Source organism: Protomyctophum bolini, assembly GCF_963924005.1.
Source record: "Protomyctophum bolini genome assembly, chromosome: 15".
NCBI lineage: Eukaryota > Metazoa > Chordata > Actinopteri > Myctophiformes > Myctophidae > Protomyctophum > Protomyctophum bolini.
In genome coordinates, this window is record NC_137876.1 from 38,559,056 (window position 1) to 38,575,741 (window position 16,686).

General features: G+C 43.8%; 1 protein-coding gene across 3 annotated transcripts in view; it reads left to right on the forward strand.

The window, feature by feature from the left end:
- The window catches only part of asap3 (ArfGAP with SH3 domain, ankyrin repeat and PH domain 3), a 43,495-nt gene that overhangs the window by 23,539 nt on the left and 3,270 nt on the right, over positions 1-16,686 (forward strand). Inside the window, exons 12-25 of one of the 3 annotated variants that reach the window (XM_080783224.1) lie at positions 79-166; positions 1,452-1,500; positions 2,747-2,913; positions 3,337-3,470; positions 4,947-5,038; positions 5,191-5,380; positions 7,625-7,710; positions 7,832-7,947; positions 8,300-8,367; positions 9,269-9,376; positions 11,749-11,965; positions 12,755-13,094; positions 13,763-13,997; positions 16,428-16,562. In XM_080783224.1, coding sequence (XP_080639350.1) covers positions 79-166; positions 1,452-1,500; positions 2,747-2,913; positions 3,337-3,470; positions 4,947-5,038; positions 5,191-5,380; positions 7,625-7,710; positions 7,832-7,947; positions 8,300-8,367; positions 9,269-9,376; positions 11,749-11,965; positions 12,755-13,094; positions 13,763-13,997; positions 16,428-16,562 — 2,025 coding nt within the window. The remainder of the gene's footprint in view (positions 1-78; positions 167-1,451; positions 1,501-2,746; positions 2,914-3,336; positions 3,471-4,946; positions 5,039-5,190; positions 5,381-7,624; positions 7,711-7,831; positions 7,948-8,299; positions 8,368-9,268; positions 9,377-11,748; positions 11,966-12,754; positions 13,095-13,762; positions 13,998-16,427; positions 16,563-16,686) is intronic. The other 2 variants (XM_080783226.1, XM_080783225.1) reach the window with 2 other exon arrangements.

Below are 16,686 nucleotides of genomic sequence, written 5' to 3' on the forward strand. Positions count from 1 at the left end.
TGGCTAAAATGGACACACCACTAGACAAAATCTGTGGCTGACCAGAATGTCTGTCTCTGTCTGTGTGTGTGCACTCAGATCAATCGACCACCAGCCAAGTTGAACCTGCTGACTTGTCAAGTGCGCCCTAACCCGGAGGAGAGGAGGATATTTGACCTGGTCACACGTAGGTTCACCCCATATCACTACTATCATAGTGGTTCTCAACCCCCCCAAAATAATCATATTTGAACTGACAACCACCCCCACCCTGACAACCACTTGGGAGAATTGTATAGGAGTTGACATTTTGTTTGACTCTGTTCCACAGGTAAATATCCTGAAAATGGCAAGCTCATGCAAGGCCAATGTTTGACCGTTTTATTTTATATACTTTTGATGCAGTAATGGTCTTTTATTTGATCTATTTGAAAGGCCATAATAGTCCTAAATTTGTCACTTCACTGTCATCTGGGGATCTCACCCTGAAGACAAAATCATGTGGAGGCCCTGACCCACAGGTTGAGAACTCCTGATCTAACACACACACACACACACACACACACACACACACACACACACCCTCCGCCACCATAGCCCTGCCATGAGCATTACGAGCCAGTGAAGTCTCATGCAAGAGTCATTTGCAAAGCAGCTGCCTGCGTGATGTTAGCTCTCTTGGCCCAACCATTGTTACAAATTATGACCAGATTATGTTTTGTTTGGAAATAAACTGTAGATGACTTTTATCTAGTGATGTGAAACAGGTGTGAATCTCTGGCTTTTGCCAGGTTCATATACCACATTTAGTCCCACAGAGGATTTATCCAACGCTGCAGTCTCTCTGTCTCCTGTTACATAAGGAGCTTCTTCAATACACAGTAAAATGCTCCTTCATTTAGAGCACATTCATTCATTCATTCATTCATTCATTCATTCTCACAGTTAAAGCAGAGCTCATGTTTATAAATTATTTTAGCTAATGTTTATGGTAAAGTATGTTAATACATTATAACTGTCCCATCTGCAGTGGCTGGATGTGGTATAGACACTGGCGTCGGGTATAGGACACTTATTGGTTGACAAGTAGCCCTGACTGAAGATCATAATCCCAATATCTCCCCTGTCCAAGTGCGGATACCATCTTGATTGAGCGGTAGATCAACTAACTACTGCTCAGTCCAGACGGTATCCGCTCTTGGACAGGGGAGATATTGGGATTACAGAATGCAGCTTTAACTCATTAAGACCTGAGGCCCATTCTACAAATGCCTTCTATATACACGTAGGTAGTTTTTTGTGCCAAGGACTCCCAAATGAATGCATTTGGCCGTGGACAGCCCATCTGAAAATGATTTGTGCTAGGGTCCCCCAGAAAAAAACAACATTCAACAAAACACTTTGAAGCGTCATTTAGCGTGTCTGTTAATACGTACTAGTTACTACCCTTTCTCCTTGTACCGTGTGTTTAGACAATCGGACGTATCATTTCCAGGCAGAAGACGAGCAGGAATGTATGATGTAAGTGCTGAAACCCTCTTTTCATTTGCTACTGTATATTTGAGTCTGTCTTTCTCCACTTTTCCCCACCCTCCTCACCTTCCTTCACCGACTGTCTGATCAAGTCTTTACATGCACGTTAATAGGGGCAAAATGGAGAAAAGTGCCACACTCTAGTCTATTAACGACTTAAATCCTAACATCCATACTCTGGGGGGAACATTCAGTGAAAAATATCAGATCTACAAGCTCACAGCATGTTGCTATGCGAAACGTCGTGAGCTTGTTCATCGGCTCTCTTTTTGGTGGAGAGATGAAGTGGTTAAAAACAAGAAAGAAATTAATACAGATGCATTCATAAATGTCAGTGGGATGAGATCAAGGTGTGCATAATCTGAACACTTCCACCATTGAGAGAAAACAATGGACAAACAGAGAGAGAGAGAGAGAAGGAGAAGTTGTAGTTATCCTTTAGGAGGCCCCTGGCCCAGCTGGTGTTGGGCGGGGTCCATCTCTGGAGGAGGCCACAAAGCTAAGCAAGAGTGTGTGTGTCCGTTTGTGCAACATCATGCGTATGCATGCATGGGTAGTGTGTGTGTGTGTATATGTTTGTAGGGGGGGGTTCTATCTCCTGCCCTACCCTGTGTGTGTGGGCCTGTCTGCGTGCAGATGCTTTGATGTGCTCTGAGACTATGTGGAGACAGAGGAAGAGGAAGGGTGAGTGGGATGAACAGGAGGGAAGGGGTGGGGGTGGGAGGGCACAGCTGAAAGGACATGGGGAAGCGACAGGCTTGAGAAACGAAGGACATGAGGTTAAGTGTGAGATGGGCTGTATGTAGCTTATGTAAACGTTTGGGGGGGGTGAAAGTGACACTCTGATGACTAAGCACTATGATGATGATGATGATGATGGGTTGTTTTGGATCTGTTTATAGCCTGGGGTGAAAATTAATTGCCTGTCCTTTTGGTTGTTCTTGTTATGACGAGTCAGTGCTGTTGCATCGTGCCTCCTTCCCTAGTGAGATATCACTTTGAAGTTATTCATTTTAATTGAATACAAAATGTTACAAGTGAAAGGAACCAGCTATCTTCTTTATTTTCTGTGCGCTTCAGCCTGTGTGTGTGTGTGTGTGTGTGTGTGTGTGTGTGTGTGTGTAAATGCCATTCACACTGAATATTTTCTCCTGTAGATTTAATTATTGACGTTGTGACATTATCTTGTCAGTGGAAATCTATTTAAATTTGGTAATGTGTGTGTGTGGTTTAGCTGGGTGTCGGTGCTACAGAACAGTAAGGAAGAGGCTCTGAACACGGCGTTGGGTGGAGACCAGCTACACCTCCAGGACAGCGGCCTTCAGGACCTGTCGCGAGCCGTCATCGCTGAGCTGCGGCACATGCCTGGCAACGAGGTCTGTGCTGACTGCGGAGCAGCAGGTCAGCCAATCAAACGCATTAAGATGAATGAAAGTCATGGGACGTTTTGGGTATTTTTATTCAGTATTTGTGTGTGTGTGTGTGGGGGGGGTGGCTGGCTCGCTGGCTAACTCTTTCTCTTTATTCTTCTTATTCTTTATTGGATCCCCATTAGCTCCAACAAAGTGGTCCCACAAAGTGGTCTTCCTGGGGTCCACACAACATGAATACAATAAATAAGTTAAAATTGTGCATTTAACAAAAGAATGAAGTCCTTTTGCGTATAGAACAGAGACAACAATAACCTATAAAATCACAAATACAGTGTTCCGAAAAAAATAAGATGCAGAAATAGTGAAAAAAAAACACAATTAGCCTTTGTCTGCCTGTTTTCTCGCTATCTGTCTCTGACTGTTTCTCCTCCTGTCTTCATCCCTGTCTCAGATCCCACATGGCTGTCCACCAACCTGGGCATCCTGACCTGTATAGAATGTTCTGGCATCCACAGAGAGCTGGGGGTTCACTACTCCAGGATCCAGTCTCTAACACTGGATGTACTCAGCACCTCAGAGCTCTTGGTACTAAACACACACAGGCCGGGGCAGAGATTCACTATTATCACTACAAATCACACTTGTGTGAAGAGTGGGGTGCTCTTATCATCATACATCATCATACATCACATTCCATGTTCAGCCAATTAGTGGAGCACATTCCACACACACACACACACACACACACACACACACACACACACACACACACACACACACACACACACACACAGAGACACACACAAAGATAAGGATAATAATACAACTTTATTTGTATAGCACCTTTCATGACATGAAATGCAGCTCAAGTGCTTTACAGAGCAATGGAGAAGAAAAGAAAAGAAAAGCAAGGTATAAAACATTAAAATAATGGCAATAATGCAATACAGTGAGGACATGAATAACAAGGAATTTAAAAGATCAACTAAAAGCAAGAGTGTAGAAGTAGGTCTTGAGCTGTGCTTTAAAAATGTCTACAGAGGCTGCCTGTCGAAGGTGTAGAAGTAGGTCTTGAGCTGTGCTTTAAAAATGTCTACAGAGGCTGCTTGTCGAAGGTATAGTGGGAGTGTGTTCCACACCGTCAACCCGTAGAAGCAGAAAGCGGCTTCACTGTGTTTTTTAGTTGCCATTATTTAGGCCAGCAGTGGAAGACCTGAGGGGGCGTTTTGGGACATATTTAGAGCTTAGAGCTTTATAAACAAGTAAAATAATTTTAAAATCAATCCTGAAAACAACCGGAAGCCAATGCAGTGAAGCTAAAACTGGAGTAATATGTTCTCTCATCGTAGTTTTAGTTTAAACTCTGGTTGCCGCATTTGTAATCTGTCAGTTGTTTTCTTTGGCAGTCCAGAAAAAAGTGCATTCTAGTAATCAAGCCGATTCATCGTCCAATGACAAACGGGCTCTGATTCGTGCAATATTTCTAAGGTGAAAAAAGTCAATCTTGGTAACATGATTAATGAATTAAAATTCCATTCAGAATAAATAATGATTGATGTATGATGTGTGTGCTCAACGTAAAAGGATTTACAAGGGTCTTTTCCCCCCCCAATTTCACGGTTGTTCGACAAACGATAAATTAGCCTCAAGTGTTTCTTGCCAGTCTGTTATCGGTGTGAGAAATGTTGATGAAACCTCATACTGATGGCTGTCCCATCAGTCAGACAGGCAGATGGACACAGAGACTCAGAGAGTGACAGTTTAGTTTAGTGACATCAGCAGGGCCGAACCATAATAGCGCAATTCTGTGCACATTGCATTGCTGGCAAGTGCTGACTCACCTGAGCAAACTTGACTCGACTGACACACGCACACACACACACACACACTTGGAAAATTGCCTGCTAAGTACAGGCTTGGTGTAACTGCCATTGGTGTGTGTGAATGGGTGAATGTAATGCACAATCTCTGTAAAACGCATTGGATAAAGGTGCTATATAAATGCACCGTTTACACCATTTACTTACACATCTTAATTTCCTTCTCTCTGTCATGGTTAAGCTGGCAGTCAGTATCGGCAACACCAGGTTCAATGACGTCATGGAGGCAGGTCTTCCCAATGACTCCGTCAAGCCGTTTCCCCAAAGTGACATGTGAGTACTCCTGAGTGGTGAAATGGAGACCAGTTCATACACTATGTATAAATATTATTTATGATTTAATACTTCTAAACAATACCATTCACAAATACAAATAATGACCTCACACGAATACAAATGTGGCACTGAAACAAATGCATTTCCAGGAATGCCAGAAAGGAGTACATCGTGGCAAAGTACGCTGACCGCCGGTACGTCCTGAGAAGAGACAATGCAGAACCTGGCCGTGTTTATGACACCGTGAGGGCTCATGACCTCACTTCCCTTCTACAGCTCTATGCCCAGGGAGAGGACTTGGCCAAGTCACTCACACTGCCCCCCGATGGACAGGTTAAGGTAATTGGCACCTGCAAGGAGATGTGTACACTACACACACGCACACGTACGCGAATGCACGCCGAACGATCGCACACACATACCGTATACATAATATAATATGTGTAACGCCTGCTTGTTAAAAGGCACTGTAATTCTTCAAAGCTCTAAATTAAAACCAAACAATGCTCTCTGAGCAAGAATGACAACTCTTCCAGACAGGATGGCCCACCCTGCATTTTCAAGACTGTGGAAAACACTAGAACACACACACATGCACCCTTGTGCTGTGTGCAACATGCACTTAAATCCAGATTAATATGACCGAACCCACAGGGGTGTGTGTGTGTGTGTGTGTGTGTGCAAACGTCAGTGGCTCTAATGTCTAAAAACAGAACAGTCCAATGTGGATAGTTACAGTATGTGAAATATGTGTTAATTGTTCTCTTGTGTTCAGAGTGCATTGTGGGTAGTTAGTTAGAGGCCTCGGTTGTAAGACAGCCTGCCCTCCCATCTCTGCGGGCCTCTAATCAAATCTTACCGTCTCGTTTTCTCTCCTCATCCTCTCATCTTCTTATGCCCTCCTCTGCCTCTGTTAAAAGGCTACACTTCCTCTCTTTTACGCCTCTTCATCTTTTCTTTAATCGTATTCCACCATTTTCTCAACAGCGGTTTCCTGCTCGGAGAGCGAGTACTGCGTACCGTTGCTGACAGCCGCGTGTGTGTGTGTGCGTGCGTGCGTGCGTGCGTGCGTGTGCGTGCGTGTGTGTTTTGGCTCTCATTTATTATTTCAGCTTTCAGGTCACAGCTCAGAGATGAGGTCATCACACACAAGCAAATGTAAAAGGAAAATTAGCTTTAAGTGTGAGTTAATGTACATAATAATACATGTTGGAAATGCAAAGAAGAAATTGGCACATATGGTTTAAGCATATGGTTTGGGACTGTCGTATAGTATACCCTTTCTGGTGTAGGGTACTGGAATTCCTTGAGAAATGGGTGGGATTGACGTTGCCCAGAGATCCCCGGCTCTGTCTATCAGGGGACAGAACTGCTGTCCCTGGCATATCTAAAAAATGATTTCACTTTTATAAAGGTTGGACTTGTTACCGCTGCCAGAATGCTGTTGCGTCTTTGGAAAGTCCCCAGAACACCTGGGCTTGAGAAGTGATCAAAATAACATCATATGAACATATGTTGGGCAGGGTAAATGCAGAAAGCTAAATGAAAGAGACATGGGATGAATTCTGGATGTATATGGACCTTAAATGAATGCTTCTATTTTTCTTCTTTTTTATTTTCATTTTAACCGTTATATTTCTTGGACTGGCTATTTGTAAGGTTTATAATGTTGATGCTGCTTTGTACTGAACCTAGATCTTGTACGATTTTATAAGACTTTATACGTCACACAGTGAAGGGGAAATAAATCATACTGGCATCGCAAATGCATCGATCAGTAATCTAATTGTAAGCCCAATTAATCGAATCGTAGCCCTCTGAATCAGAAATCGAATCAAATTGTCAGTTACCTAGCGACCCCCCCCCCCACCACCACCACAGATAGATGAGATAGAATGCATGTTAAATATTTCATTCAGTGTGTGCACTGGTGGCTCATCTGGTAAGAGTGCATACTTACCTTTTATAAGTAAGGCTGTAGAAGTCAACTGGTCTGGGTTTGAATCCAACCCAAGGCACTTTGCGCAGTCTCTCAAAGCAAAAGTGGAACAAAACAATCAAGATAAAACAATGTATGTACAATTACGTATTGAATATAAAATAAAGGTGTAAACACAGCTGTTACATTAACACTTTGAGTAATACTATCTTGTGAAACTATAAAAACGATTGTGCATTTTCTATTAGAGATAGTTTCACATCTATATAGGAGAGGTTAGCTTTTGAAAGTTGACAGCAGTATTGAATTCTCTCTCTCTCTCTCTCTGTTTGTAACTGTCTATCACATGATCTACCCACACGCATTAGGACCACTGTCCAAGTGTCCATGGCTAGCTTTAAGCCCTTAAGAGCTGGCTCATTAGCAGCCTGACCCTAAGTTACATTTAATCAGTGTTCTTACACCCCCCCCACCCCCCCCACCCCCCCCCCCCCCCACACACACACACATGCACACAAAGATCAACGGGACCACAATGGATTTTGGAATTAAGCTTTTCAATCAATCAAGCAGAAATGCTTATGGGGGCGGGGGTGTCGCATTCAGCTTAAAGTAAATAGGTTCTACCTTTCTCCTTCTATCAGGATGTTAGAGAGACGCCTCTGCACCTCGCTGTGCGTCTGGAGGACAGGAGCTCTCTAGCACTTGTGGATTTCCTCATCCAGAACAGGTCAGTGTTCACACCTACTGTACCTGAATGCTCTGGAGATCACTTATCATACTGCATCTACTGTAAGTCAGTCATGGGAAAGTAACCAAGTAAGTGTGCGTGTGCGTGTATGTGTTCACAGTAACTGTCTGGAGAAGAGGACAACAGAAGGAAATACAGCTCTTCACTACAGTGTCCTGAACCACAAGCCTGAGTCTCTCAAACTGCTCCTCAAAGGAAAGGCCACCCTCCACACAGGTAAACATTATGTCACCCTCCACACAGGTACACATTATGTCACCCTCCACACAGGTAAACATGTCACCCTCCACACAGGTAAACATTATGTCACCCTCCACACAGGTAAACATGTCACCCTCCACACATGTGCACGTCCGAACACAAACTATTTTCAAATAGCCGAAATATATATAGTGCTGAAGTGGTTAGTTTTGTGATACTAATCAGAATCTACAAAGTATCTAGTTACTAATTAAGTTTTCAAATAATTGTAGTGGAGTAAAAGTACAATATTTGCCTCTGAAGTACAGTACTTAAGTAAATGTACTTAGTTACTTTCCACCACTGATGCATAGTATATTTTCCTCAGTGAACTCTGCGGGGGAGACTGCAGTGGACATCGCCAGGAGGCTGCAACACATGCAGTGTGTTGAACTGGTGAGGACCTCGCTCTTTCCTTACTTCATTCATGTCCTACTTCAGGAAGTGTAGTCGTAGTTTTGTTGTTCAAATAAAGACTCGGGTTGCACCATTAGAACACTTACCAGTGAGTCAAACCCCTGGACAAAAAGATCCAAATCCCATAGCTGGAAATGGTACCTTTTAAAACTAACTCAACCAATGCAGCGAAGTGTAGCAACCCCCCCTTCAGCGTTCGAGGAGTCTTATCTCCATCAGCCCCCAGTGTGTGTCATCTGTAAACTGGCTTGTATTTTCTTACCGGCCATCTGCCTGCCTGAGTAATATCCTGTTTTGTTCTTCACTTTAACTTCTGTGTGTTATAGACACAAGAGCAGAAACAGAAACAGTTGGCTCCTTCGATGAAGCACGCCGCTTGATCGATTTCATTATAGCCCTTGAGTGTTTCCTTGCCATGACATTTCAGATTATAAATTTGCCTCTAGACAGAGTCTAGTGAGTGATTTAGATTTTGTTTTGTCATAGTCTTATGATTTTGTCATATTTTGGTTATCTGAAATGTTTTAGTGTTGGTCTAGTTTTAGTCAACTAAATACCATAAGACTAAATCTACAGGTAATTTAGTCGACTAAAATGTATTTTGGCAGGCCTTGATGGCTGTAAAGGCTGATTTTAGACTTTGTTGTATGCTGAAAATAGCTGATCTACAAGCTCACAATGCATTTCAGCGGGACACGTGAGCTTGTAGATCAGCTATTTTCAGAATTGTCAATATTTTTTGTCATCATGGCTTAGTTTTTATTTCGTTTTTATTTCGTTTTCGTCCGCGAAAAAGGGTAGTCGACGAACATTTTTCGTCTCAGTTTTAGCTGATGAAATCAACACTGGCGTGTTTGTGTTTGTTCCCTTTGCGTTTCAGCTGGAGCTGGCCCAGAGTGGGAAGTTCAACTCTCAGATCCACGTGGAGTTCCTGTGGGAGACCCAGTCTCAAGAGCTGTACGAGAGCGAGGATGACCTTGATGAGAGGGTAAAGGAAAACATGCAAAACAAAACACCCTGCCTGTCACTCTCAGCCACAACCTGAAGAGCAGAAAGGAACGGGCACACCTGTCAAAAGCAGGTGCAGGTCTCGAGGTCAACAACCGCACTGTAAATGTTGTAGTGTTAACCCATTCTGACCTGAGATCAGATTCTAAAAATGTCTTCTATATCCTGACAGTTTTCTGAAAAAGCTATGTTTCTATGTCAGTCGTTCTTCGATTTTTCAAAAATAGCAGACCTACAAGCTCGTAGTGCGCCACTCGGTGGCGCGCTATGAGCTGGTAGATCTGCTATTTTTCAATAGCTAAATTATAACACCAAAAGGCGTTCCCGCCCAAAATGGGTTTTAATTGAACTACAGAGAGTGTGCACATGGACCCGTAAGGGTCCCTTTGGTTGCATTTTTACATTCCCTGAGTTACAAATGGAACACATTTGAAGACACATTTACAATTAAGGCAGACGCTCTTATCCAGCAACTTGAATGTTTGAAATCAGAGTAAATGGCTTGAACCCGAGTCAACAAATTTCAAGGTAAATGGTCTAAAGTAGAGTGCAAAGAGAATGATGCAGGGCTTTAAATAAACAACGAAACTTGGTAAACATCATACTTAGCATCTGTCTAAACCAGGGGTTCCCAAACTTTTTTGGACCAGGTACCCCTTTTGGGGTAGATATTTTTCCAGGTACCCTCTCATCCTCGCAACACGGATAACAATATATTTACAACCACAAGCAGTGTTTCCTGCAGGAAAAAGCTTTGGCATGGTGCTGGGCACAGGCCGCAATTTTGATTAATTAATTAATTAATTTGATTCATTAATTAATAAGATTAATACATTAAGATTAATTTGTATTATTGCTCTTGTATTGCTATTGGAGACACTGGGGGGACACTGGGGGACACTGGGCAGGCACTGAGGAGGCACTGGGGAGGCACTCAGGGGCACACTGGGAAGGCACTCGGGGGGCACACTGGGGAGGCACTGGGGAGACACTGGGGAGACACTGGGGAGGCACTCAGGGGGACACTGTCTAAATGTAGACGTCTAAATGTAAGTTTGGGAACCACTGCTTTAAACACTTTAGCACTTTATGAACATGAACAAAATAGATGGGTCCCCCCTGGAACTCCCTCAGGTACCCCTGGGGGTCCCCGGACCCCACTTTGGGAACCACTGGTCTAAATGTATACAGACGTCTAAATGTAGACGTCTAAATGTAGACGTCTAAATGTAAGTTTGGGAACCACTGCTTTAAACACTTTAGCACTTTATGAACATGAACAAAATAGATGGGTCCCCCCTGGAACTCCCTCAGGTACCCCTGGGGGTCCCCGGACCCCACTTTGGGAACCACTGGTCTAAATGTATACAGACGTCTAAATGTAGACGTCTAAATGTAGACGTCTAAATGTGTACGTCTTCTCTTATGGGGGTCCCTGGCATATCTTTTCAAATGGGGGTCCACGGGCTAAGTAGTGTCAATTTGGGGGTCCTTGACATGAAAAAGTTTGGGAACCACTGCTTTAGCACTTTATGAACATGAACAAAATAGATGGGTCCCCCCTGGAACTCCCTCAGGTACCCCTGGGGGTCCCCGGACCCCACTTTGGGAACCACTGGTCTAAACTACACAAGTGATAAATAACAGTAATAGCATTGGTCCAGCAAAACAAATCGTGAATAAGTAATAGCATTTGTGGTCCAGCAAAATGAATTGTGAACGAGTAACCAACATACTGTAGATCTGCATACTGTACATAACTATCATCTATCAAGAAAGGTGAAGAAGAGATACAAGGAATGAGGAGTTTTAGGTTGTGAGATGGAGTCTTCAGACTGCGTTGGTAATGGGGAATGAGTGTGCAGTCCTGACTGTGTTGGCCAGGGTATTTTAGAGAAGGTTTGGACAGCCTTCCTGTAATAGCTGTGTAAGTGAACAGGAAGGGGTGTGGGTTTGGATCATGTCCTGGAGGTACAGAGTACAGACAGGGGTGCCCTGCCCTTTATTGCCTTGTATGCTATTACCAGTGTTTGCACTGGGTTCAGGCAGCAACTGAAAGCCATTGAAGGGAATGCAAATGTGATCAGGTGTGTGTATTTAATGAGGCGACACGTTTTGGTCAAATTAACATCCTCCGAACCCTCAGCTATAAATATGTAAATATAATAATATTAATATATATATTTTACCCAACATATCACACCTTTACCACCTTTGAGTATTGGTGGTTCTTCCACCTCAAGTTCTGTATTGGTTGGAAAAGATGCAAAAACACAAGAGGAATGCAGTGAAGAAGCCACGGTCAAACGGTGGAGATGAACCCTTTTCTTTCTTTCTCTCCCCCTCGTGCAGTTGAGCCCATCACCCAGAAACCACCGTTCTCATCTTGCCTCGAACGGAGCCCCCACTCGCTGGAGTGTGGCTAACGGGGCCAACGGCGCTGGCAGGCCCTGCCAGACGTACGAGAACCTAGACTTCCTGTACAGAACCCCGCCAACCAACAGTGCCCCTACTGGCGGATCCATGGCACCACCGCTGCCAGCTAAATCCATCCAAAGAGGTGAGCCCTGTGAGTTTCAAATGGTCGCCAAATTATTATTTTTCTTTTTTGCAACTGAATGGCTGGAAAATGGAAATTAAGAGTTTACATAGTACACATAGTGCATGCTTAAACTTTATAACTGGTTTATTATCAGTATTTATTTATGATGTATTTTCGCTATTATTAAGGTTATTGTAGCGGTCAATTTGTATTGGGGGTGGGGTGGGGGTCGCGAGACACGGGCAAAGCATTTCAGGGGGTCCCCAGCCAAAAACGTTGAGAACCCCTGGTGTACATGATGATCCCATCATGTACACCAGGGGCTCTCAATGTTTTTGGCTCATCTCCAAGAGGTTTCCCTTCTCAACCTCTTGGAGATGAGTAACTCATGCATGATCAGATACAGATTGTTCCGAATGCACTTTTGCACAAAATAACGTAACAACTACAAATAAAGGTATGAAAGCCTTCTAGCATGGAATTCTCCTTTAATGTTCAAGGTTTAAAAAAAAAAAAAAAACTGATCTATAAGCTCATAGTGCTATGAGCTTGTATATCTGCTATTTTTGAATAGCCAAATAATTCTAAAATAGGGATTCCATCATGGTTAAAGTGGAAAAAACAGCGTTTACCTCCTGTCTTTGATGTCTTTATACTGATCTCTACCTCCTGTCTTTGATGTCTTAAAGTTTATACTGATCTCTACCTCCTGTCTTTGATGTCTTTATACTGATCTCTAAGCCTCTCTGAAATCTCTCTTAACCTGCGTCACTCGTCACTGTATTTGACCCGTGCTCTCCCCACCCCCTTCCGCAGGTCGCTCAGACCCACAGATCTCCGTCACCACCCAAGAGGGCCACTCCATTTCACGCCGCTGCTCCAACCCGACACCCCACCCTTCTGTCTTCCAGACGCAGACCAGACACAGCCCCCCTTCCCCCACCATAGAGAACCCGGGGGGTCAGGGGGGCGGCGGGAGGCCGCCTCGCTCGCCGCACGGACAGGGGCCGTTGGTGCGGGGACAGAGGCAGACCATGTCTTGGGAGGGGCAACCTACGGCCAACTCTGGCTCTCAGAGCAGCGTCGCCCCGGCGTCTCACTCCCAGAGCAGCGTCACCCCGGCGTCTCACTCCCAGAGCCACATAGGGCCTGTCAGGTAAGGGCAAACCGAGCTTCACTGCTGCTAAACCACAACAACCGCAGCCATCAAATCACTGCTGACAGCGCCCTCTGCTGGAGGTTAATATAGCATTTAGACGGATGGACTGACAGAGTACAGGAGAGGACAACAGTACCTAAAGCTGAATAGCTGCATTTGAGAATCAAATGTAAATAAAGCTTTACATTTCCCCAGAATAGTGCTAACATGATCCTCGTTTGCGTTCAATTTTCCATCCTCCTATTTCCCCCTGCTTAAATCTGGACTTTAACCCATTTAACCGTGAGACCAGATTCTACAATTGTCTTCTAAATCCTGACACACCTATGTGGTCAGTGGTGCTCAAACCTTTTCATGTCAAGAACCCCTAGAATTATTTTGTATTTGGCCTCCGACCTCCATCTCAAAATATTTTGTTCCAGGGACCTCCAGAAGCAAAGATATGAGTGCACACGTTTTCGTGATTTTGTTTTCCAAAAATAGCAGTTCTACAATCTATCTGCTATTTTTCAATAGCTAATGTTTAAAATAATGGTTAAAGTTTTAAAAACTAAGGTGACACAGATGCGTTCCAGGTGTTAATGGGTTTAGCTATCTATTATGAGAGCAGACCAGCTCTAATTAGAGTGATTGTCCTGTCACTTAATTTACCCGTGACTCTCCAGTTCAGAGAAGACCACTTCGTACCGGCGCACCAGCAGCGGAGGCGGAGGCCAGTCCAAGTGCGGTGTGGCGTCTCCTACCTGCGTGGGGAGCCAGGAGGAGCTGTACTGCAGCCTGATGGCGGGCGGCCCTGGCTCCTCGGCCCCGGGACAGTCGCTGAGCCCGGCGCCAGCCCCGGCGGCTCCGTCCTCCTCGCCTCTCTTGGCCCCGGCTCCGCGACCGCGCAGGAACGCCATGGTGACACTCTACTTCTCATTTCATTCAGTCTGTGTGTGGTTAACGGTTGTAGTGCTAGCCCTAGCCTCGACGACCTTGCAGGCATATGCAAAGGCTAAAATATGTAATTTAGATGGCATATTTTGTAGACGGCATTGTATAGTGTACAATATACTTATAGTTTCATCGTACAGATATTGGAGTCAGTGTTGATTTTGACAGCAATTTATTTTTCCTTTTTTTTGCTGTATCAGATTTTTCTTTTTTTAAACCTTGATGACTTTGAAATGCATTATTTTACTCTTGGTTGCATGCTGCAAATAGCCTATTTCTACAAGCTCACCGTCACAATGTGTCTTTTAGTTCTTGTTACATTCCCTTAAAAGTCTAGGGGTTATAAAAGAATGCAACACGGCTGGCAAGTGAACTGTTGTTTATTTCACGTTACTTCAATAAGGTTCAATACAATTTACAACACAATTAATACAATACAAAACCGGCTATATGGGGCAACTCAAAGAAACAAGCAAAAATAACTATCCCTACTCTAAATGCCAAATAAACCCTCTTATCTAAATCTAACCAACAAAAGGAAAAGAGTTACAAAGGATTCAATCTGTCTAAACTCCCTACTCTAACTACTGCCTAACCAAAGTTACAAAAAGTACGCTCCCATACTCCGTATAAATTATATACTATATATATATATAATTATTTGTAACCTCCTACATAGACCATATAAATATGCAGGGCGCTTCACACACGTAAAGACCCTGGTATACTTGTACACAGTTTGAGTTTCACAGCTCCTCTGGAGTCGGGACAATATGCGCTCGGTATCACAGACTGAGGTCGCATTCTCACCAGAGAGCTTTGCTGCGATTAAAACGAATCCTGCTGCGCATTTTCAGAAAGTGCGCTTCGTTTGGCAGGTGTGAAGGCTCTTTCGAATCCTAATGCGCAACAAAGAACCGCATTTTACTCCGAGCAAAAACGGGGGTTTCGCTTCGCTTCCAATCGCGCTTGACTACGATTCGGTGCAGGTGTGAATGCAATCCGCAGCAAATACAGGAAATGAAGCAAACATACGTCAGGCGGGTGAGGAGCTGAACACAGTTGGAGACGGAGAAGGCATATTTTACGCAGGGCAAAGATGTCCCGTTACCGTGGATAGACGTGGTCGAATGAGGAGAGTGGAGACTGAAGCCCTGATCGAAATGAGGACGAGTACATTAATCAATTGCTTAAGAAAACACAAACACTGCAGTGCAGTGTAATAGTATTATAGCCTACAGAATATTCTGTCTGTGCGTGCCGTAAACATGGAGTGCTGTCACTGTGTGGGGACTAGTGGGGAGTAGGAACTTTCATCTCGATAAACTTGTAAACATTTTGCGCTGCTGTCTGTTATATCAGTGCGCTCAGCGCTGTGCCTCCATGCCCAAAAGAACAGTGCGTGGCTGCGTGCTTATAGTGAGAGAGCGAGAGAGGGGGGGGCAGTCCCAGACCGTCGGCACGACACATAATGCACGTTATGAGTATAATTTTATCACCATAGATTTATCATTTCACTGTGTAGGCTAGTTTTGATAAAGGTCCCCCCTGCTGCGTTTCCAATTGCTGCGGATCATGACAGTGTGAAGGCAAACCGTAGCCAATTAAATATGCAAGAATCCCATTTCTCCTCCCATACGCATTCGAGTCTACCGAAGTATTAGGTGAGAATGCGACCTGAGTCACAATGCCAATGAGCTCACATCACAGCTGCGTTTAAGTAGTCTTCCACAGGCTGGCCCTCTGATCGTCGATAGGCTCACGGTGACGAGGTGGGCAGGTAGAAGGTGGATGGTTCTCAGCCTCCAAGCACCACAGCAACAACCAGACCTGTGACTGAGAATGTCGATCAGCACTCTATAAGATGCAACAGCATGTAACTGACAAGTAACCGCATTACCATAATCATTGTACACTATATATTATATATATATATATATAAACATAACCACGTTATAATATAATATATATATATATATAAATGCAATCCCCGATTATGTAACAGTACTACTGGATCTCTTCTCCACTAGTCCCTCCATAAGATTAGTCTAGATAAGTCTATTCTTTTTTACAAAAATTGTCATTATATTTTCTCTTAGTCATCATAGCTTAGTTTTTATTCCGTTTTAGCGTTTTTATTTCATTTGTCCGTGAAAATAGGTAGTCGACGAACACACGAGTCATAGTTTTAGTCGAGTATTACAAATTATAATAGAAACTAGCTAGGTTCATATAACATTGGTATCGATTTATTTCTCAATTCTTGATGGCGACTTTTAACATCGTTTCATTCACAAATGCCTGTTCATATGAGACTAGCAAGAATGTATGAGATTTCACAGGCAATCTTAACCTGCTCGTAATAACACTGACAAATGCCATGCCCGTCCTTCCCAGGTCTCTTCTGGCAGCAGGCCGCGACAGAAGCGCGTCAAGGCTCTCGTGGATTGCAGGGCGGTCAGCTCCGAACAGCTGGCCTTCTTCAAAGATGAGATCATTGTGGTCACGTCCACTGATGACCCCCATTGGTGGGTGAGTGAAACTTCAGATATTTACTGCACATAATGTTATCGAATGAAGGAGGGACATCTTGTTTTACAGGTGGCTATAATAAAACAAAAATAATACAAAATCTTGTGTTCCCTGTGTCCACCAG